Below are 22,632 nucleotides of genomic sequence, written 5' to 3'. Positions count from 1 at the left end.
AGACAGACAGACAGACAGACAGACAGACAGACAGACAGACAGACACACACACACACACACACACACAGACACAGAGAGACAGAGAGACAGAGAGACAGAGAGACAGAGAGACAGAGAGACACAGAGACACAGAGACAGAAAGACACAGACATTGCGGCTATGCCGTAAGCTCCACTCTTAATGACATTCCGTGACTGGATATAAATAGTGAACGATCAAGTGTGTGTCCCAGCCAGGACCTAAACACCACCAGCCCATCTGGAACGAGATGGGGCCCCCCCCCTCTTTAATGTCCCCACCGAGGTGCACTTCTCCGCATGTGAAGGTTATTTTCCTGGGTGACAGTTGGGTTCCCATACTTAATAACTACAAGAATAACCCTTGCTTCCCTCTCACATCTGTTCGCCACTCCCCTGCTAATAGATCTTTCAAGCACGCTCTCATTTGCAGGCCCCGCGGTGTTGTTGTTCATCGCCCGGTTCATCTGCACGCATTATCCCCCGGAACCTGGCCCCGAGCCAGAGGTGTGCTACCGTAGCTCTTGTGACAGACATTTCAACGCTATAATACCCTCTTCCACTTGGCGTGAGGCTGATTAAAATGTGCAATGGCCGGCACATTACACAACAGATGCTCCTAAACACATCCGCCTTCCGAGGTACGGGATTGATCCGAGATTGAAAGTTAACTACCGCCATATCTCGTAAATGGGGCCAAACTGAAAATACCTATTTCTTAGCTTAATCAGAATATTTTAAATTCTTGTTTCATAAAACTGGCACTTTGAACAAATGTCATACTGCATCATAAATGTTGCACTTGAATTGGTCAAAACGCCAGGAACTAATAGACAGAATAACAAACTGTGCCTCATGGTGGCGCTATAACATGCCGTTTTTTTTACCTATAACTGGACCGGTCGGCGTGGAAGTTTGCACACACACTCCTTAGAGGCCAGGGAAAAACCTCTGCCCTGTGTTTTTCACATAACCCTTTTATAGCGCCACCAGGAGGCCGATTTTTGCAAAACACATTTCTTGATATTACTCCTACAGATGTTGTCCAAACATCACACAAGTCGGTACACATTATCTCTATAGTCATGTGATCAAGATGGACCTGTCAGATTTCTCATATTCCATCCTGATTGGCTAGATTGCCATCTGAAGTTTGCTAGCCTCGCGTGGCCAGACAATATCACACGACACACTGCGTGGATATTAGTCTGGTCCCTATCAACGATAGATTTTTTTCCAAGGGGCGGTTACAAAAAGATCCAAACAGACTCTATTGGTTAGACCTAAACCAATCAGAGCAGTGCTTCCTTGTTCACGAACCAATCAGAGCAGTGCTTCCTTGTACGTCATTGCTCCAAATAAGGTGATAAGCCCGCCCACATTTGGATACTGGGCCCTGGTTGGTTCCGCACAACTGCGGAGGGAGAGAAATGGAATCTCTATGGAGGGGGGCCAGACCTAATCTGCCGAGGGCTAAAGTGCGATGCAATTTTGCAAAGGCAGATTCGTCTGGAACCAGGCTAGAAGTTTGCAGGAGTGGCTCGTTTTGAACAAAATGCCTCAAATCATGAACGCAGCCGATTGCTGTGAAACTTTGCACGCACATTCCCACTAGGCCGAGGAAGAAATGGCGCCCTTGTCATATTGTCCTGTTATAGCGCCACCAGGAGGCCGACATATACTACTGAAAATATTACTCCAAACATCACGCAAATTGGTACACATTTATATAGTCATGTGATCAAGACGGATCTGTCCAATTTGACATATTCCATCCTGATTGGCTTTTGCATGTCTGGTTAATAACTTCATCAACATTAAAGGGATAGTTCACCCCAAAATGACATTTTTTCAATCGATTAGTCACCCCATGGAGACTTGAATTCATGGATATATATATTTTTTTACCGGACCTGACGGAGACCTGTGCTCCGAGGGGCGGGCACTTGCGACATCCTCATGGCCCGGGCGCACAGGTTGAGAACCACTGCTCTATAACTATATCATACAGAACTAAACTGCAAGCTAAGTCCTTGATGTGTAGCTATAGCAGTACAGAGGCATGGCCCAACATAAGAGGGTTCTGACCGCGGACCGCCGGGCCATCTGCCACCCAATCCACCCCGTCTGTCCTTTGAACACAACATCAAATCCCACAAAGAATTCAACCTTCTTTTCATCTACAGAACCTCTATAGACTCTTGATCCTGTTTTCTTTCTGCCTGCACTCGTCTACTGACACTTTCATGATTAGTTTTTTTCTTCTTCTATTCTGTTACGTCACCCGGCCTTGATGATACCGAGACTGCAACCACCAACCAACTAGGGACAGGACGATTATGAACATTTCATGTCACGGTTATTGTGGCAAAAATCTCCATAGTTTTTTCGTAAATGAACGCCCTGCTTGATCATACTACAGTGTCACACAAAAGTATCAAAAGTATCATTTTAAAACTCTTAAAATGCCACTTTTGTTAACCACTTTCACCCCAAGCTGGTTAAGATCTAGCCAGCTGAGTGTCTTGTCTAAACGGAAGAATTTGGCGGCAGTAGGCCTACCACACAAGGAAATTACGTTGAGGCTTGTTGTGAGCTAAGAGATTTGGTGTGGACGGCAAACAAGAACAGAGCTAACTCAGGTCCCAGCGTGACTGACAATTTCACGATAAATCAAAATCTCCACAATATTATTATTGCAATTTTTTTTTTATCACAATAAGCAAGGGATAATCAATCATTATTGAGAGATCAACCCAGACAGAATTGATCTCTCAATAATGACCTGCTCCCCATTGATTATCCGGCTTACTACACGGCTACTTGATAAATACATTTATGAATTGACCCAAAATTTACAACAAAACAAAGGATTTCATTGCTTACGGTAATGACAGTAGTCTATTAATTTGTGCCAGGTGCGTCCAGTGCAACGCGTCGCCTCAGAAAACAACAAGAAGTGTATAAAATAGAATCAATATTCTGTTACTGCATTGTCTAATTCTCGCTTCAAATGTTTTCAAGAATATTCTTGAGAGCAAGGTTTAGCTGTAAATGACATGTGTGTGTTTGTTTACATGGCTGCCATGTTGGATACGGCACAACATCAGGTGCTCTGAGCCTTTGATTATAGACAGCGGTCTGTTATTGAGTTCAGCGATCATTATTCAACAATAACAGACCGCTGAAGCGATTGACCAATCAGAATCAAGTATTCAACCAAGCCGTGTAATAAACAAATGACAGTGGTGGAAAAAGTACTCAAATGTTTTGTAATGTAAATGTAAAAGTATCAATACTGCAATGTAGAAGTATAGTCTGTTACAAGCAAAAGTCCGGAATTCTAAATTTACTTGAGAAAAGTACAAAAGTATTGGTATCAAAATGTACTTAAAGTACCAAAAGTAAAAGTACTAAAATGTTTGAAAATAGCTGATCTACAAGCTCACAACGCATTGCATCGTGACACGTTGTGAGCTTGTAGATCGGCTATTTTCAAATAGCCTAGGTATAAAATAGGGCTAAAGTTGTTAATGTATGTTTTATAATGTAATCATTTATATCTGCAAAGTAACTAGTAACTAGAGTTGTCAAATAATTGTAGTGGAGTAAAAGTACAATATTTTCCTCAGAGATGTAGTGGAGTAGAAGTAAAAGTACTGAAAATTGGAAATACTCCAGTAAAGTAAAAATACCTCAAAAGTGTACTTGAGTAAATGTACTTAGTTACTTTACACCACTGACAAATGATAGCAACTATCGTCCCATCCCTGTAGAATCAACCTCACGTGGAAAAAGATTCAAAACTTAAGTCTACCATAAACACCGCTAAAGGAATGCTCATCTCTCAGCTCAAAAGTGAGTGCGGTTGGGTGTGAACTAATGGGATCATCTGTACATCTTAAAGATTGTCATTAATAACCAAAACGGTTTCCCTTCATGCTTTAGCAAACCCAGCGTGGGGAAGGCTGGTCCATCAGCTGGGCTTTATCACCTTAATAATCTCTGACAGATATTCCCCACGACACAAAAATAAGTGAAGGTATTTAACCCATTGAGACCTGAGGCCGATTCTACAAAATGCCTTCTAAATCAGTGGCTCTCAAACTTTTTTGTGCCAAGGACCCCCAAAATGGATATACATTTGGCCGTGGACCCCATCTGAAAATGTTTGGTGCCAGGGACCCCCACCCAGAGGAGAATATTTGTGTAAATGTTTTAATTATTCAAAATTGTCCCAACATTTTCGATATTTTTCAAAAATATTCAAAAATAACAGATGAATCGTCTATTCGTCTAATAGTCTATTTTCAAATGGCCGAAATGTTTATAGGGCTGAAGTGGTTAAAGTATGTTTTGTAATAATAATAATCATAATCTACAAAGTAACTAGTAACTAAAGTTGTCAAATAATTGTAGTGGAGTAAAAGTATAATATTTGCCTCTGAGAAGTAAAAGTACTGAAAACTGGAAATACTCCAATAAAGAAAAAATACCTCAACATTGTACATAAGTACAAATGTACTTAGTTACTTTACACGACTGCAAACCTGTAAGGGTCCATTTGGTTCATATCATTTAACTATCATCCATTTAGCTGGGCAGAACCAGTGTCTCAACATAAAGGCTTCCAGAGAAACCTGTTTGCTGGATCCTTGATTCCACTGATCGGCACACTGGATTTATATCACGTTATATAGTTGGTTCAGTTGCTTTTTACTTGCATTTCAAAGCCTCAATCGATGCTTTACAGCACAGTAAATCAACAAGGCATTTGTTATTTTCCACAGTTTTGTGGAAGTGTGAAAACAACAACAACTAGTTCTTCTAAGTATTTGTGTTGAATGCTAAAATCAGAGAAGAAAGAGTACGGCTGGTGTTATTTTTGCTATGCTGCGTCTGGAGCCATTTCTAGAGGGACTGAGGTCTATTTCAGTGGCTCTCAAACCTTGGCACAAAGTGTTTTGTGCCAGGGACCCCTGGGGGTCCCCGGACCCCACTTTGAAAACCACTGTTTTAGAGCACGTAATAATCAAACTGGTGTTTTGGACTGAGGTCAACGGTCTATTTAAGTCATAAAAGTGTCACTATGTAACTTTTTTTATATAGTAACCCATTCAATCCATGAACGCGTCTCTGTAATTTTAGATTTTCTTTGGGTATTAAAAAATAGCAGATCTACAAGCTCATTGCTATGAGCTTGTAGATCTGCTAAAAATCTTGAACATTTGTGCAAATATTTGAATATATATATTTTTTTGAAAGGGAAAATGTTTTACTCAAATCTTTGCTTCTGGGGGGTCCCTGGAACAAAACATTTAGAGATGGGGGGTCTGCGGCCAAATACATATCATTTTGGGGGTCCTTGACATGAAAAAGGTTTGAGCACCACTGATATAGAAACATACATTTTTCCGAAAACTGTTAGGATTTAGAAGGCATTTGTAGAATCCCCCGGAAGCAAAGATTTGAGTTACAAATGTTCGCTTCAAAAATATATTCAAAGATTTGCAACATATTTTCATGACTTTTCAAGAGAATAGCAGATCAAGCTATGAGCTTGTATATCTGCTATTTTTGAATAGCCAAATAAATCTTAAAATGACACACAGATGCGTTCCCGGTCTTAATGGGTTAATACAATATAACTTATACAATTGGGGTGGTTGTATTTTGTCTCCCTGCTCTTCTATTGAGACGATCGTGTCAAAGGTCATGTCTCACCTAGACCTTTGGTGACCTGATGGTCAAGATTCAGTTTATCCCCTGAGCAAGCAGGCCGGCTCTATTAGCTCAATGGTAAAAAATGTCAGCACTTAAGCAGGAAACCGGGTTCAAATCCGGGGTAGAAGAGGAAGGTTACACAGTGCAGCTTTAATGTCAACCCTCATAGTCCATGAACCAGACAAGATTTCATTATCGAAAGAGTGGGCAAAACCATACCTATATTAAATTGTCCATAGGGTCAATACGAGTAAATAAATATATGATAACCTTTCCACAGGAGCAGCTTTTTCATGGTTATCACACATTTTGTTATTTTCCCCATACGTGACAGGTGAAAAAATGACAACATTTAAAAAAGAGTTATCATAATGAAACTTCCTGAGTTGATTACTTACATGAAGACAATGATTTATCGTATTACAAGTTTTCTGAAATTGTATATTTAAATATGCAAATTAGGCATTACGAAAATATGCCCGAATTTGTATAACTTTCCAGAATCAACATTGGAACATTGGACAAAGCCAGAGTCAACATTCTTACTTCATTTTGTTAAGATGTTGGAGTCAAAGGTTTTTAACGAGGGAATATTCAATATCTGGCTCAATTTTGGGGCTCTGGCTCATGGACTAAATGCCTAATTTGCATATTTAAATATACAATTTCAGAAAACTTGTAATACGATAAATCATTGTCTTCATGTAAGTAATCAACTCAGGAAGTTTCATTATGATAACTATTTTTTAAATGTTGTAATTTTTTCACCTGTCATGTACGTATGGGGAAAATAACAAAATGTGTGATAACCATGACAAAGCTACTCCTGTGTAAAGGTTATCATATATTTATTTACTCGTATTGACCCTATGAACAGTTTAATATAGGTATGGTTTTGCCCACTCTTTCGATAATCATTGCTCAATTTTGGGGCTCTGGCTCATGGACTATCAGTCATGTTACAGTGAATATAGACCTTACCTCCCAGGAGATGACCAGTTCATGCCGCCGTCCGCTCCCTCCGCTGACGTTGGTCGGTGCCACCGCGGGAACTGCCAACGACAAAGAGTGAGTTGGGCTTTGTTCTGCCACGCCAAAGAGCACTTTGACAAACTCTGAAGTCCTCATAACTCCAAAACTGTTACTTTTCAGGATTCAAATAAAACAAAAATGGCAAAAGTAGCAGATCTAGCTTGTGGATCTGCTACTTTTGATGCTTTTGTGTGAAGCTGTAGTAGAGTGATCAAGAAGGCCGTTAATTTACGATTACGATTTTCTTATTTTCTTATTCTGCCAATTACTTTTTTTAATTAATCGAATAATCGAGAAGCGTTTTTTTTTCTTCATTTTTTACATACACTGTAGGCCTAATAAAGAAAGCATAATATATACACATACTGTATGTATAATACATATGTCGTCCTGCAAAAATTGTGAACATAACAGATCCACAAGTTCACAATGTGTCACATCGCAACACGAGCTTCTACTGTAGATAAGCTATTTTCATAATTTCAGATTTCTTTTAACGTTCCGCCTGTAACGACATGCTAAAATAGGGATCAATTACTCATACATTATTTCATAAAATTATGAAAAATAATTATATTATTAACTAAATTGATTGGTTCCATTAACTGTCGCTGCAACTCAATTTCAGAGTTAAATTAACGCTCAGGATCTTGTCGCGCCAGACGCAGCCGATGAAATGACTGAAATTATAACACAGCTCAGTCAGTGAACCTGTTCTAGCATTCAGCAGCACGCCACGGATGAGCAGGAACTGCTATTAGACGGGAGCAATTAGTCTGTTAATTACGCTGAGGAGATAGGACAGATTAAATAAGCCACTTCCTGGTGACCGTCGACCTTTGTAATTATGATATTTCACCAGAAGAGGGAAAATGAGTGAGCCGCGTGAGTCAGACAGCTCGCTACGCTGTTGGCCATGAACAGTCAGCGGTGGATGGCAACCAAGTACATTTCGTTGCTGTCGGGGGAAGAAACCTCTTATCTCCATGTTTTAACTTTTTGTGTGTGTTTTTTTTCCCGTAAATTAACACAGTAATTGATACATACTACAGCGTCACACAAAAGCATCAAAAGTAGCAGATCTACAAGCTCGAAACACGGCGCGAAGCGACCTTGTCGATCTGCTACTTTTGCGACCTTTGAATTTGAATCCTGAAAAGGAACAGTTTTGGACATGAGGTTTCCACCCGACAGAGACGATTTACTTGAGCGCCAGGTGTTATCATCCAAATCATCCTCAGAGTGCCAGCGTTTTGACCGTGTCTCGGCGAGGTTTAGACGGCTGTAGAAGCCACAACGAGGACCCGGATGTAAACAAAAGACGTCCGGGCGATGGGGTAGGGGTCCGTCTCTCGACTGGAAAAATAATAATTCAACCGCGATCTGCCATTTTAGAGCGATCGCCCGTCCATGGTTTTCACCACAAAAAAAAGATGTGGAGATAGAAGTGTTTTTCTCAAGATCCTATCATTGGGGCAGATCGATGGACGTCCGTTTTTTTGGAATGACGTCACATCCTCCGTCCATATCTTTTAACAGTGTCCTAGGATCACTCCTAAGTTGTGTTAGAGCGCCCTCTTGTGGAATTTTAAAAAAAAAGAAGGAAAAAAGTAGATCTTCGTTGATGGCACTCGACGGGTGTATTTGCAAAAACGAGAGTCTCAGTTTTTTGGCACCCTAGATGTTTTGAGTACCTGTACTTTAGTTGTTTTTTTATTGATCTTTCTCTCTCTTCCCCTTACTCCACCTGCCTCCCCCACCTCTTCTTCTGCCCTTTCTCTTTTTATGAAAATAACTCAAAACGATGGAGCTCGCACAAGAACGAATTTAGACTCCGTCCACTCACTGTAAATTCATGGATGATTAAAGTTCTCAGTCGACCACGACTGACTTCAGTCATGTGGATTCCATAGAAGCCACCATGCCTTCTATAGAATCATGTTGCGCAGCGGAAAAAGCCGATCTACAAGCAGTGTGTCAGCTAATATTACAGCATTTGAAGTGATAAAACTAGCAATATCTTCAGGAGCATCTTCCATAAAAACCCTAATGGTCTCGGTCCGAGACCATTAGTGTTTTATGGAAGATGCGAGACTCTCGGATATTGCATATAAAAGCAAAGGTTAAAGCCTCATTCCGTGATTCTTTTGATTTTGTGTTAATTGTTTAGGGAACGGCGCTAGTGTGTGTGTGTGTGTGTGTGTGTGTGTGTGTGTGTGTGTGTGTGTGTGTGTGTGTGTGTGTGTGTGTGTGTGTGTGTGTGTGTGTGGAGGCTCATTTCATACTGTTCCACAAATCGCACATCAGGACTTGGCCATGCAGTACACAAAAATGTCAGTGAGATTTTATTTTTGCTTTAATCCACATGTAAATACTTTATCCTGCTTGTCCTGCCTTTGGGCAAAAAGAAGAGTGGCTGGGCCACTTCAGCATGAGGCACTAAACTTGTCATAATTCATGTAAGCAGCTTATTTCTCCACGTCCTCTCCTCCCAATTAAAATGAAACGGGTTAACCCATTAAGACCGGGAGACGCATCTGTGTCATTTTAAGGCTATTCAAAAATAGCAGATATACAAGCTCATGAGCTTGTAGATCTGCTAATTGTTTTTTATTCAATCGTGAAAATGTGCCCAAATCTTTGTATATATACTTTTTAAAGCGAACATTTGTAACAATGTAAGTCTTTGCTTCTGGGGGGTTCTCTGGAACAACATGTTTTACAAATGTTCGCTTGAAAAACATAGATATTCAAAGATTTTTACACATTTTTCACAATTAATAAAGCTTACGTGTCAAAAATGGGACGCGCCATGAGCTTGTAGATCAGCTGTTTTCACCATTATTGTTGTTTTTGGAAAATCCTAGATCTTAGATGTTTAAATGTCATTAGAGCAATGCTCTCGCTCTATGAGCTTGTATACCTGTTATTTTTTAATAGCCTAAAGAAATCTTAAAATGACAGAGATGCGTTCCCGGGATGAACGGGCTAACAAGGGCGTTGTGGCCACGTGGCCCTGAACCATCTCTGCTGCTGACGCACGCACCAGCCATAAGCTCTGCAGCTGTGATAAATCACCAGGCTTTGGGAAGGTCCCTTGCATGCGACGCCTCAGACGACAAGAGGCCAGGGGGCTTATGTTTTTGCGAGTCCTGCCTTTGGGCGAGGATCTTTTGTGTCGTCAGAAAATAGCAGATCTACAAGCTCACAACGCGTCGCTTCGTAGTAATGCCACATAAAGAGGGGAGAGTGGGGTCCAACGACGCACCCTTTTCTATTTCCCTCCCTGCACAGAGATTACTTAATTTCATGTAACCATACTTTTTTGTGAACAAGAGACACTTGTCCTCTCCCATTACCCGCAGTCCGTTTTAATTTTAGTGAAACGAGTCGAACGCAATCGGTAAGTAAAGTGACGTTGCGCTACTCTCCGCACACGGCCGCCAGTCGGGACGAACGGTGCATACACGGGGGGCGGACGGCGCGGTCGGATGAAATGTCCTATAACAAGTACAAACGTTACATTTCTGGCATCTAACTCTCATTGATGCTTCAGTAGAACCCTACGAGCAAATGACCATGCTGATAGTCAAATAAATGTATCATGTTAATGTCCCCTCTGTCTGTTTCCTCAACTTTGTTGTTTTACACATGCACCGTTCGTCCCTCCCTGTCCGTAATGCATCGAGTGGCTTAATGCGCCGTTCGTCCCTCCCTGCCCTCCCCGGATGTTTTGCTAGCTAGCACAAAAGCTAATGAATATTTTTCAATGGAACCTTCACTGAGAGTTAGCCCACAGATTAGCCTTACAATCGGCACCAAATAAACACAGCAGTACAAATGGAAAACACTCAAATAGGGTATTTTTTACTACAGTGTGGAAATACACAAAAGTGGCTTCAACTCTGCCAATTTTGATCAGAACTGGGAAAAAATCGTGTCTGATGTTTTCGACCGAAGACGAAGAGGATGTGACGAATTTTAAGTGTAGCATGAAAAAAGGTCCGTGTTGCAACCGTCCCTGCGCGTCGTTCGTCCCGGTTCTACCCTACTGTAAAAAGGACTGTATTACAAATTTGACTTGAGTGAAAGTACAAACGTTCCAAAATTTGCCAAATGTTATATTTAAAATAGAAGATCTGTAAGCTCACAAGACATTGTGAGCTTGTGGATCTGCTATCTGCGAATACAGAAAGTACAAACGATGGATTAAGTGGGTTATAACATTTCTAAATAATATATAAATCTGCAAAGTAACAATCACTAAAGTTTTCAAATAATCCTAGTGGAGTAAAAAAGAAGTAGAATATTTGCGATGTAAGATGTAGTGCAGTACGTGGAAGCATAAATTATCGAAAACGGAAATACTCAAGTAAAGTAAAAGTAACAAAAAATTGTACTCAAGTAATTGAGTAAATTGTCGCTGTCAGGTACAAACCTCAATATGTCCAAATCTGTTAATTTTCAGGATTAAAAAATAAATAAAATCTAAATAGCAAAAATAGCTAAAGTAGCAGATCTACAAGCTCAAAACGCGTCGCTTTGCGCCGCGTTTCCAGCTTGTAGATCTGCTACTTGTGATGCTTCTGTGTGATGCTTCTGTGTGACGCTGTAATATGATCAAGTAGAGCGTTAATTTACGGGGAAAACCCCCCCCACAAAAAGCGATAATATATGTACTGCTCGACGGTGAAAGGAACAGTGTTGATTTTGACGACAATTTCTGATTTCGTTTAAGTCATCTGAAATGTTTTAGTTTTTGTCTAGTTTTAGTCGACTAAATATCATCAGATGACGGCGTCGTAATGGCAGATTTTACACTTGAGCGCAACCAAGCATAAAATGACTCGTCTTTTAGTTCTACTGGATCTCTTTTCCACTAGTCCCTCCCTGACATTTTAGTCTAGCTTTTATTTGTTGACGAAAATGTTAATATATTTAGTCTTAGTTTTAGTCATCGTACCTTATATTTATTTCGTTTTTTATTTCGTTTTTCGTCAGTGAAAAAAAGGCAGTCAACGAACATTTTTCGTCATAGTTTTAGTCGACGAAATCAACACTGGCAAAAGGAGATTATTATTTTACCGGCTTCTTTGGTCCTGACTCCTCTGGAGGGCGTGCTGGGGTCTCCCGTCCCGATGGCGTTGCTGGCCACCACCCTGAACTCGTACTCCACCCAGGGGTTGAGCTGCACCGCCATGGCTGACTCCATGTCCCCTGTGACTGGCTCTGGGTCTGTGGGGGGCAGTGGTGGAAAAAGTACTCAAATGTGTTACTTAAGTAAAAGTATCAATACTACAATGTAGAAGTACTCCATTACAAGTAAAAGTCCAGAATTAAAAATTTACTTGAGTACAAGTAAAAAAGTGTTGGCATCAAAATATACTTTAAAGTACCAAAAGTAAAAGTACTAACATGTTTGAAAATAGCAGATCTACAAGCCTTTTGTTTGTTTGTAGATCGGCTATTTTCAAATAGCCTAGGAATAAAATAGGGCTAAAGTGGATAATGTATATGTTTTAGAATGTAATAATTGATATCTGCAAAGTAACCAACTAAAGTTTTCAAATAATTGTAGTGGAGTAAAAGTACAATATTTGCCTCTGAAATGTAGTGGAGTAGAAGTAAAAGTATAGACAATTGGAAATACTCTTTACACCAGTAACACCAGTTACTTTACACCACTGGGGGGGAGGGCAAAGGGTTGATTGATTGATTGATTGATTGATTGAATATTTTATTATTTTATGCAAAAATGTAAAAGAGCACAGTTACATTTAAAATACTCTGTCTAAAAGGTCCGTTCATAAAAGTCCTTGTGGTCTTGTTTCCATTGAGGTCCTTGGTATTCAATTCATAGTCCTATATAGTGGCACCAACAGTTCAAATATCATCACAAAAATAATACAGAAAAAAAAAACATCACTATATGTACAAACAAAAACAGGGGAAAAAAAAGCAGGGGAATAATAATTCCCCAGCAATAACAACACTATATGTGTACAACAATGGGGGAGTGGGAGTCAGGGCAGAAAGAAAAGGGGGGGGAAAGGTGGTTGGAAGAAGGACTCAAATGATTTACTTAACACATTGTTGAGTGCCATAATGAGAATTGTCGCGTTTGAAAATTATCATTATCCACATGGGGCGCTCTAACGCATCTTAGGAATCATCCTAGGTCCCTGTAAAATGGCATGGACGGATGTGAATCCAGTCCAAAAAACGTCACTTCCGTCCGCTCCAATCGACAAATACATATCATTTTGGGGGTCCTTGACATGAATAAAGTTTGAGAACCACTGATATTATTACTACAAACTGTTAGGATTTAGAAGACATTTGTAGAATCCCCAAAAGCAAAGATTTGCACAAATGTTCATGATAAAAAATAAATAAAATGGCAGATCTAAAAGTTTGTATATATTCTATTTTTGAATGGCCAAAGCATTAAATATGGTTAACGTGATTAAAATGCTATAATATAGCATTTTAAACCACGTTAACCTAACCAGGGGGTCCCCAGTAATATTAGTTAATATTATTAACTAATATTACTGGGGACCCCCTGGTTAGGGTTAGGGTTACTCCACTACAATTATTGAAAACTTTGGTTACTAGTTACTTTGCAGATATAATTTATTACATTATAAGACATACATTAGCCACTTTAGCCCTATTTTAAACCTAGGCTATTGAAAATAGACGATCTACAAGCTCACAACACGTCACATTGCGATGTGTTGTGAGCTTGTAGATCTGCTATTTTCAAAAATGTTAGTACTTTTACTTTTGGTACTTAAAGTACATTTTGATACCAATACTTTTGTACTTTTACTCAAGTAAATTTTGATACTTCACTTAAGTAGAACGTTTGAGTACTTTTTCCACCACTGGCGATAATAATGTGTCACATTGCGACGTGTTGTGAGCTTGTGGCACTTCTATTTTTGGATAATATTCGCAACCAGAAAATGGAGGAGTTCAAGTGGTTATACTCAGAGCTCGACGACCCAAAGGCATAAAACAGATGAACTGAAAATAGAATCACTGCATGAGTACCTCATGATGGTGTGTCATCTGTGTGGTGTGGTGTGGTGTGGTGTGGTGTGGTGTGGTGTGGTGTGGTGTGGTGTGGTGTGGTGTCATGTTAAAGGTAGGGTAAGTGATTTTCTTTAGTGTTTCTTTGTGTTAAAGTAATACTAGGTAACTTTTTCAACAAAACTAAGTTAAATTGTATATCTTTTGTGAGTGCAAATGTTTCACAACACCCACTCCATGAATTTCACCCCCGAAAGCCTTTTATGAACTATTTTATATTGAAACGGTGGCTAGGGTAGTCATTCTCCCGCGAAAATGACGTCATCCGGCCGGAAAACGGAAACGGAAATGCACCTGTTTGGCGAGGAACTACCGCACCGCGTTTCCTGTTGGCCAGGAACTACCGCGGTAATAACAAAAAGGAATCTCACGCTGTTTTTAAGCAATTGTAGGATTTCAAGATCGAAGAAACAACAGCAAAAGAAACACAGCTCACGGTAACTAAAGCTCACTGGCTAAGAGAAACGATGCACAGATAGTATAAAACAATTAAAAGAACGCTTTTTGAAACGCTTCCGTCTTCCGGTGAAACAAATGGAATTCTGGGCAACGCAGGAATAAACGACCGACCTGCAGTGACGGTAATGACCAGCAGAGGCTGCTAAAAAACGTTATTTGTGGACCTGCATTGTATTACTTTAAATAGCTCTATATTCTGATAGTACTCATTGCTATAGAGTGTTCGTTTAGTAACAGGAGTCTCCATGTCTCTCCAGCTCTTCAATAAACAGAACATGCATTTTCAGGTCGGGATACCAATTGTATCCAATCAGGATAGAGAACTCAGTCAGGATACAGATTAAACAAGTACAATTGGAGGTGATGACGCGAATAAATGAGCAGACACAATTGGAACTGGAACACTATAAAAAATGAAGCTGATAAATGGGTACTCTCTCCTGATAGGCTGAAATTGTGTCACCTACCTGAACATGTATTTTGTGTTTATTAAAGAGCTGGAGAGACAGAGAGACCCCTGTTACAGTAACAGGGGTCTCTCTGACACGCTCTATGACACTCCATAGCAATGAATACTATCAGAATATAGTGTTTTAACTTTTTAACAAAAACCTTTTTTGTTTTAACCAAAATAATATCACTTACCCTACCTTTAAGGCAGAGAGAGAGACAGCATTTCATTGCATTATAATACAGCTTGCATCAGTATTCATGTCTCTAGTCGTGCGCAGCCTCGTGTCACGTGTTATGAGAGTATTAAGGATTGCTCTTCCGACAGATTAACCGCGCCTAATCTGGCTCCTCTCCCGGGCTGCCGTAATCAGGCTTGGTCAATATTAGCCCCCTACAACAATAAACAAACATTAACCCATTTAGACCGAGAAGAACGCATCTGTGTCATTTTAGATGTTTAGCTATAACCATTATTTTATACTTTTGGCTCATAGCGTGGCACCGAGTGTCACGCTATGAGCTTGTAGATCTGCTATTTCTGAAAAATCTTAATATTTTGTGCAAATCTTTGAATATATATATATTTTTAAAGCGAAACATTTGTAACTCAAATCTTTGCTTCTGGGGGGTCCCTGGAACAAACCATTTTGAGATGGGGGTCCACAGCCAATTTTTTTTTCTTCAAATCCTAACAGTATGTTGCCATATCAGTGGTGCTCCAACTTTTCCATGTCAAGGACCCCCAAAATGATATGTATTTGGCCGCGGACCCCCATCTCAAAATGTGTTGTTCCAGGGACCCCCCAGAAGCACAGATCGGAGAAAACATATATATATATATATATATATATATATATATATATATATATATATATATATATATTCAAAGATTTGCACACATTTCAAGATTTTTCAAAAGAATTGCAGATATATGCGCTATGAGCTTCTGCTATTTTTGAATAGCCAAAGAAATCTTCTAATGACACACAGATGCGTTCCCGGTCTTAATGGGTTAAGACTGAGAGCATGTTTGCATGACATGAATGAAGCCGAGGCTTATGCTCTGGCCACGTGAGGCCAGACATTCAGTGAAACAGCAACAGAGCTCACAGTCTTATCGCGGGACGCAGAGCAGCTCTTTAGGGCCGCTCAGTCAGGCTCATTTTGCTCTTCAAACATGAACTGATAACTCTGTTTGCTGCGTTGGAGAGCCATTTACCTCACTCATATCAACCACTTAGACCGCAAAACGGACCTGAGTTTCTCTGTTTTTTTGTCTTGTTTTTTTTTAACTTTTTTTTTTAACACCATTCAATCCAGAAACGCATACTGTGTCATTATTATTGACACAGTTATTTTATACTTTGGGCTATTCAAAAATAGCAGATCTACAAGCTCATAGCGCGGCACTCGCTCGTAGATCTGCTTTTTTTTTTTTTGTTGCAAAACTTTGAATTCAACTTTGAACTCAAGTCTTTGCTTCTGGGGATTCTACAAATGTCTTCTAAATCCTAAAATTTTCATAAAAAAAAAAAAAAAAATAATGTTGCTATAATATCAGTGCTTATCAAACTTTTTTCATGTCAAGGGCCCCCAAAATGATATTTATTTGTCCCCCCCCCCCCCCCCCCCCATCTCAAATATTTTGTTCCAGGGACCCCCAGAAGCAAAGATTTGAGTTAAAAATGTATATATATTCAAAGATTTGCACACATTTTCTACAAGCTCATAGCGTGGCACTCACATGGATCACATCGTGGTGAAACATCTTGCAGTGTGTGATCCCTTGTCGGCGATCAATCGTACAGTGTGAAAACCACAGCGATATAAGACAGCCGATTTCAAGAAAGAGACTAGTGCAGTGTTTAAGCGTGAAGTGCTTAACGATCTGATGACTCCCCCCGACCACTTCAAATATCTGTCAGTGTGTTAGCTGCCCTAACTGGCTCCTATACCACAGGGGTCTAATTGTGTTCCATCACATTAGATGGTGTTGAACACTGAGGAACCAAAACATCACTGTCTGTCGGCTGGAAACCTTGTAGCTCCAAAACTGTTACTTTTCAGGAAATGTAAAAAAGGATCCACTGGATCCAATATAGTTATTATTTAGTCACAAGCTCTTATTGGTTCAATGGTTCAATATGTATATATAATATATATAAAAAAAACACACATATGCACTTTCAATAAAAAAGTAAAAATATCAGATCTACTTGTATAACTATAGTCTAACACTGTAGTATGACCAACTAGGTCATTCGTTTATACAACAAAAACAAAACATTAAAAAGTTGAAATATGGAGATATGAGGTTTCTGCCCGACAGCAATGAAAAGGAAACACGCAGAGAGCGATTTATCTAAGTCATTATCAACCCCCCAAACTCTGTGCCATTATTCTCACACAGTGTGTATCACACATCATTTGAAGACAACCTGGCATCCCTTTGACACTAAATGATAATAATAGATGGCTTTGTTTTTTTAAGAAACCAAAAAACAAAACATGCAAACAAACAAACGAGCATCTAGGGTGAAAGATTATTGGATGAACAAAGGATTTCGTCACTGTCGGGTGGAAACCTCATTATGTAACAAGGTGCGGAACTATGTTTAATTGGCATCGATCCAAAATGGCCGCCAATTTTGGTCAAAAAGCCATATAAAATGATGGTGAGTCCAATTTTTATTCGTCTGAGATTTTAATTGGCTTCCAAATACACTTTGAGGAGAAGAGTTCAGATAAAATATATATATTTTTGTAATACTATTTTTTAACCAATATAACTACAGGATGTTATTGCTGTTATTGCCAGATAGTCTGGTAAAAATGGCTAAAATGTTTCTTTTGATATTTTATCTAAATTCCTCACCTCAAAATGTATTTGGAAGTCAATTGAAATCTCAGACGAATGAAAATTGGACTAACCATCGTTTTATATGGCTTTTTGACAATAATTGGCAGCCAATTATCGGAATGGTCTGTGAAGAAAAGAATTCTGTTACAATTACTTAGATTTTGAGGTGCAACATGACTGGACTAAAGCTCGAAACGCGTTGCTTGCGGATCTGTTACTTTTGATGCTTTTGTGTGACGCTGTAGTATGATCAAGTAGGGCATTGATTTACAAAAAACACAAAGAGTTATGGAGACAAGAGGTTTCTGCCTGACAGCAACGATTTGCCTTATTATTTCAGTTTTTTTCTAACCTTAGAGAGGGCTCTGAAGAGCATTCAAACCACTGACATTTAATACAAACTCAACAGACGTTTTACTAAGCTCTACTGAACAGCGGCCAAAAAAGAAAAATTAAACAGCAGTTGAAATGAGGACAGCTTTGCAACTTTTTAATAAAGGCCCTCAGCATGTCATGTGTATTTAAAGATTAGCTGCATACATATCGCTGTTGTGGGGCAGAAACCTCTTATCTCCATACTTTAACTTTTTGTGTTAAATTCGCACAGACAGCGTCACGCAAAAGTATCAAAAGCAGCAGATCTGCAAGCTCGAAACTTGAGCTTGTATCTGCTACTTCAAAATTTGAATCCCAGAAGGTCACAGTTTTGGACAGTTTTTTTTCCACCCGACAGAGACGATACAGTATGCAGTAAAATTCTCAATTTAACGGAAATGACGAACAGGAGGTGTAGTTCTAGACTCTCTATAGCATTCGGAGATAGCGGAGTTTGCATAAAGCTGTAGGGCAGGATCCTGACCCACCCATCCCTCACAGATGTACAGGATCTCCCCTTCCCCTTATTCCATTCAAACCGGGAACGCATCTGTAGATTTTCTTTTTTCTTTTTAAGGGAACATTTGTAACTCAAATCGTTGCTTCTGGGGGTCCCTGGAACAAAATATTTTGAGATGGGTGTCGGCGGCCAAATACATTTTGGGGGTCCTTGACATGAAAAAGTTTGAGCACCACTGATATTATAGCAACATACGTTTTTCAAAGATTTGAGTTACAAATGTTTGCTTTAAAAACAAATAAATATATTCAAAGATTTGCACAAATTCTCACGATTAAAAAAAAAAAGCAGATCTACCAGCCGCGCTACGAGCTTGTAGATCTGCTATTTTTGAATAGCCAAAGAAATCTGAAAAATGACACAGATTCTTTCCCCGGTCTGAAGGGGTTTGTTGATTACCTGTTCTGACGGTCTGCCAGCCCAATGAGAAGGGGCTGCGGGCCTGTAGATAATAGGTGCTGATAGGGCTGTGGTTGTCCAGGCCGGCCGTCCACGACAGCGTGGCCGAAGAATCCGTGATCTCCTCCACGATCACCACTCCAGGGGGGCCAGGGGGACCTGGGGGGGGGGGGGCACAATGGTAAATAGTGTATTTATATATATCCGGCCTTTATCCAGAGTGCTTTACAATGTAACATTACATTCCATTCACGCGATGCATTGTGAGCTTGTCGATTTTCAGTGAAAGCTTTCCCCACAATAACAGAAAACAGAAAAGACATTAGTATAGAGCCTTGAGGGACTCGGGTCAACCATAGTGTTTAAGTGGTTAAGACTGATACTTGGTTGCATGCCTCACACCAGAAATAGCCAATAGCTTGCAACGTTCGCTCCGTGTGAGACGCATTGCTTGTAGATTGGCTATTGTCAGTGCGAGACACAATGTGCGACCAAGTATGAAATCAGGCTTCAGGGGTTCAGTGTCTTGCTCAAGGACACTTCCGACAGTAACACAGGGGGAGCCCGGGACCCAACCGGGAACTTTCCGATCCCCAAGCAGCCGCTCTACCTCCTGAGCCACTGCTGCCCCAAACCAGCCAAATGACACAGCTCCAGAGCTGGAAAATATTACTATTTACTCAAGTACTGTACTGGAGTATACTTTTGAGGTTCGATTACTTTACTCGAGTATTTACATGCTTTGTACTTCTGCTCCACTACATTTGAGATGTAGTGGAGCAGGCCACTGTTGTACTGTTGTGTAAAATTATACTTTAAACTAGAAAAAGTGCTCCTCGGAGCACAGGTCTCCGCCAGGTCAGGTAAGTTATTGTGGCCTCCTGGTGGCGCTATAATAGGCCAATGTGAAGAGGGTGCCATTTCTTCAGGCCTTTCAATCGGACACTGCATTTGAGGCATTTTGTTCCAAAAATGTCTTGCTAAATTAGACCTGCTGGTGGCGCTATAACAGGCCAATGTGAAAAGGGTGGCATTTCTTCCTCGGCCTAGTGGGAATGTGCGTGCAAAATTTCACGCAATTGCATGCTGCGTTCATGTTTTGAGGCATTTTGTTCAAAACGGACCTCTCCTGCAAACTTTGGAAGCCAATGTTAGCCAATTAGGATGGAATATGAAAAATCAGACAGATCCGTGTTGATCACATGACTGTAGAGATACTGTGTACCGATTTGCGTGAGGTTTGGACAAAATCTGTAGGAATGATATCCAAAAATGTCTTTTGCACAAATCGGCCTACTGGTGGCGCTATATCAGGCCAATCTGACAAATTTGGGGCAGAGGTTCTGCTTCCAACGGTGCCGGAGATTAGCTGTTCACAGACAGACACACACACACGGACGGACGGACAGGGTGCAAAACATACTCTCGCCAGGCCGAAAGACAATTATTTGACATATTTAGTTACTTTGTAGAATTACATTATTATTACAAAACATATGGTACATAAACCAATTAAGCCCTATACATTATACTTCAGTTATTTGAAAATAGCGGATCTGCTATTTTCGGAAGACTGACACATTTCGAAACCTTCTGAAAAAACTAAAACTAAAATGTGTGAAATGTGACAGTCTGCATATGAGTACTTGTACTTTGGGTACTTTAAGTATCATTTGAAAAAAAAAATACCGTTATCTAGTAGAAAACATTAACACAGGACTTTTACTCTACATTGTGGTATCGCGACTCGCGAGTACTTCTTCTACCGCTGGAGGTAAAGAGACAAACCAGCCAAATTAAACATCAGCTCCACCGTTGATGCAAGACACGGCACAGGGAGAGGAGAACAACCCAGAACAACACAAACACAATCTCCTCAGGTGTTTCCAATGAAACCGCCGACGAGCTGGCGCTCGGCAGCCACGCTACTGCCACGCATCGCCGCTATTAGCCGAGTGCATGGGAACGGAAAATGTCGGATCTGGGCGGAAACCTTGTATCTCCATATTTGAGCTTTTTATGTTGTTGCTTTTTGTGAATTAATGGCCTACTTTGTCATACTACAGTGTCACACGAAAGCAGCAAAAATAGCCGATCTACGAGTTCAAAATGACGCATTTTGAGCTTGTAGATCTGCTCATTTTGTATTTGAATCCTGAAAAAGTAGTAGTTTTGTATGGACATATGAGGTTTCCATCCGACAGCAACCCAAACAACACCTGCCTCAACCACCAGACCAGGATTTGGGTCCGACGCGGTTCAACCGGCCAAGAAATTCACGCTGATTTAAGCCCCGCGGAGAAGCTATTTTTTATTTTTCCAAAGGCAGTTTGCCGGCTCCGCCGAGCATGACAGCTGTAATGCTATAGACCTGTGCCTGCGTTTTATATACTTGCCCAACATATGTTTACCTCAGCCTTAACCCATTCAATCCGGGAACGCATCTGTGTCATTTTAGATTTTTTGCTATAGCAATTATTTGATACTTTGGCTATTAGCGGATATACAGGCTCATAGCGCGGCACCAAGCCTATGAGCTCGTAGATTTTTTTTTAATTTTTATCGTGAACATTCGTGAACAGACCTGTTCCCGGAGTGAATGGGTTAAGAGGTAAATGGAATCTGCTGTGTGCAGCATTGCATCTGAAGACTCCAGGGGAACAGATGTAGAAGAAAAAACGCCAGCAGCTGGCACGCTCAATGAAAACCAACACACCGTGTCCACCATAGAAGGGCACCACCATTAGAAGGTTGTGCTGAAAAGGTGCATTTGCAGCCGAGGACATTGATATGCATTTTGTGTCACTATCGGTGGTGGACACTGCAGCACTCAACTCCAGTGCTTGAGTCAAAGTATAGATACAGAGAGAATAATAACCTGGGCACACACAGGAGAGAAAGTAAACTTCAAGTAAAATACTGGAGCACTCGACTGGAGGGACAGCGAGTGCATTTTCCGGCAGCGGAAGCTGCCGCGGAGCTGCCGGCGGCACCAGCTTTGGGAGTGTGCTGCGTTTGTGTAGCGGAAGTTGAGAGCTGGTTAAGTCCCGGGAAAGACGCACTGTGATTGGCCAGTAGTCACTTTGAGTGGCAGTTGGGGCAAACGCAGTCAGTGGGGCAAACGCAGTCCCCACCAATATTATTTACGATTCTGTGCCTATCGGTACATAACTCGGACGGCGCTTAGTCGACTAGCAGACCATCGGCCGGTCGTCGCGGGCACTCGCGCCTGGAGGCGCTCGGGTGTGACTCCTTGGCCTCAAGGTCTGCTGAGTCGGCGCGCCTCCGTCATGGTCCAAAACTATACTTTATCGGCGAAAAAAAGAAGTTGAGGATTGAAAAAGTTTTCTCCCAAGCGGGAGTCGATCACAGAAGTCCCCGCCCGTGCCCGCTCCGCCGGCAACTGCCGCTCCACCGCCGGCAGCCCGCCGGCAGTCACTGCCGGCAGCTGCCGCTCCTCCACCGGCAGTTCCGCGGCAGTTTCCGCTGCCGTAAAATCGACTGGTCTGCACGTATTTATTATTTTGCAGGGGTGACTTAACCCATTAATGGGTTAAGTCTGGTGTTTTTCTGTGTTTTTCTTACCTTTAATATGATATTATGATATCCTAGGACGAGTGGTACAGTAGGAAAAAAATAGAATTCCATCCTGAGTCGACCGCAGCTAAACACCCGAACTTATGGGACTGGCGCTA

General features: G+C 40.8%; 1 protein-coding gene across 2 annotated transcripts in view; it reads right to left on the bottom strand.

Moving 5' to 3' along the window:
* The window catches only part of cntn5 (contactin 5), a 380,291-nt gene that overhangs the window by 22,172 nt on the left and 335,487 nt on the right, over positions 1–22,632 (bottom strand). For both annotated transcript variants that reach the window (XM_080429360.1, XM_080429359.1), the window contains exons 16-18: positions 18,938–19,096; positions 11,859–12,008; positions 6,723–6,793 (exon numbers count right to left, since the gene is read on the bottom strand). In XM_080429360.1, coding sequence (XP_080285486.1) covers positions 6,723–6,793; positions 11,859–12,008; positions 18,938–19,096 — 380 coding nt within the window. The remainder of the gene's footprint in view (positions 1–6,722; positions 6,794–11,858; positions 12,009–18,937; positions 19,097–22,632) is intronic.

The sequence above is a fragment of the Gymnoscopelus braueri genome (assembly GCF_963280865.1).
Source record: "Gymnoscopelus braueri genome assembly, chromosome: 5".
Taxonomy (NCBI): Eukaryota; Metazoa; Chordata; class Actinopteri; order Myctophiformes; family Myctophidae; genus Gymnoscopelus; species Gymnoscopelus braueri.
The sequence above is the reverse complement of the archived record's forward strand: the minus strand, read 5'-3'. Positions and strand labels throughout refer to the sequence as shown.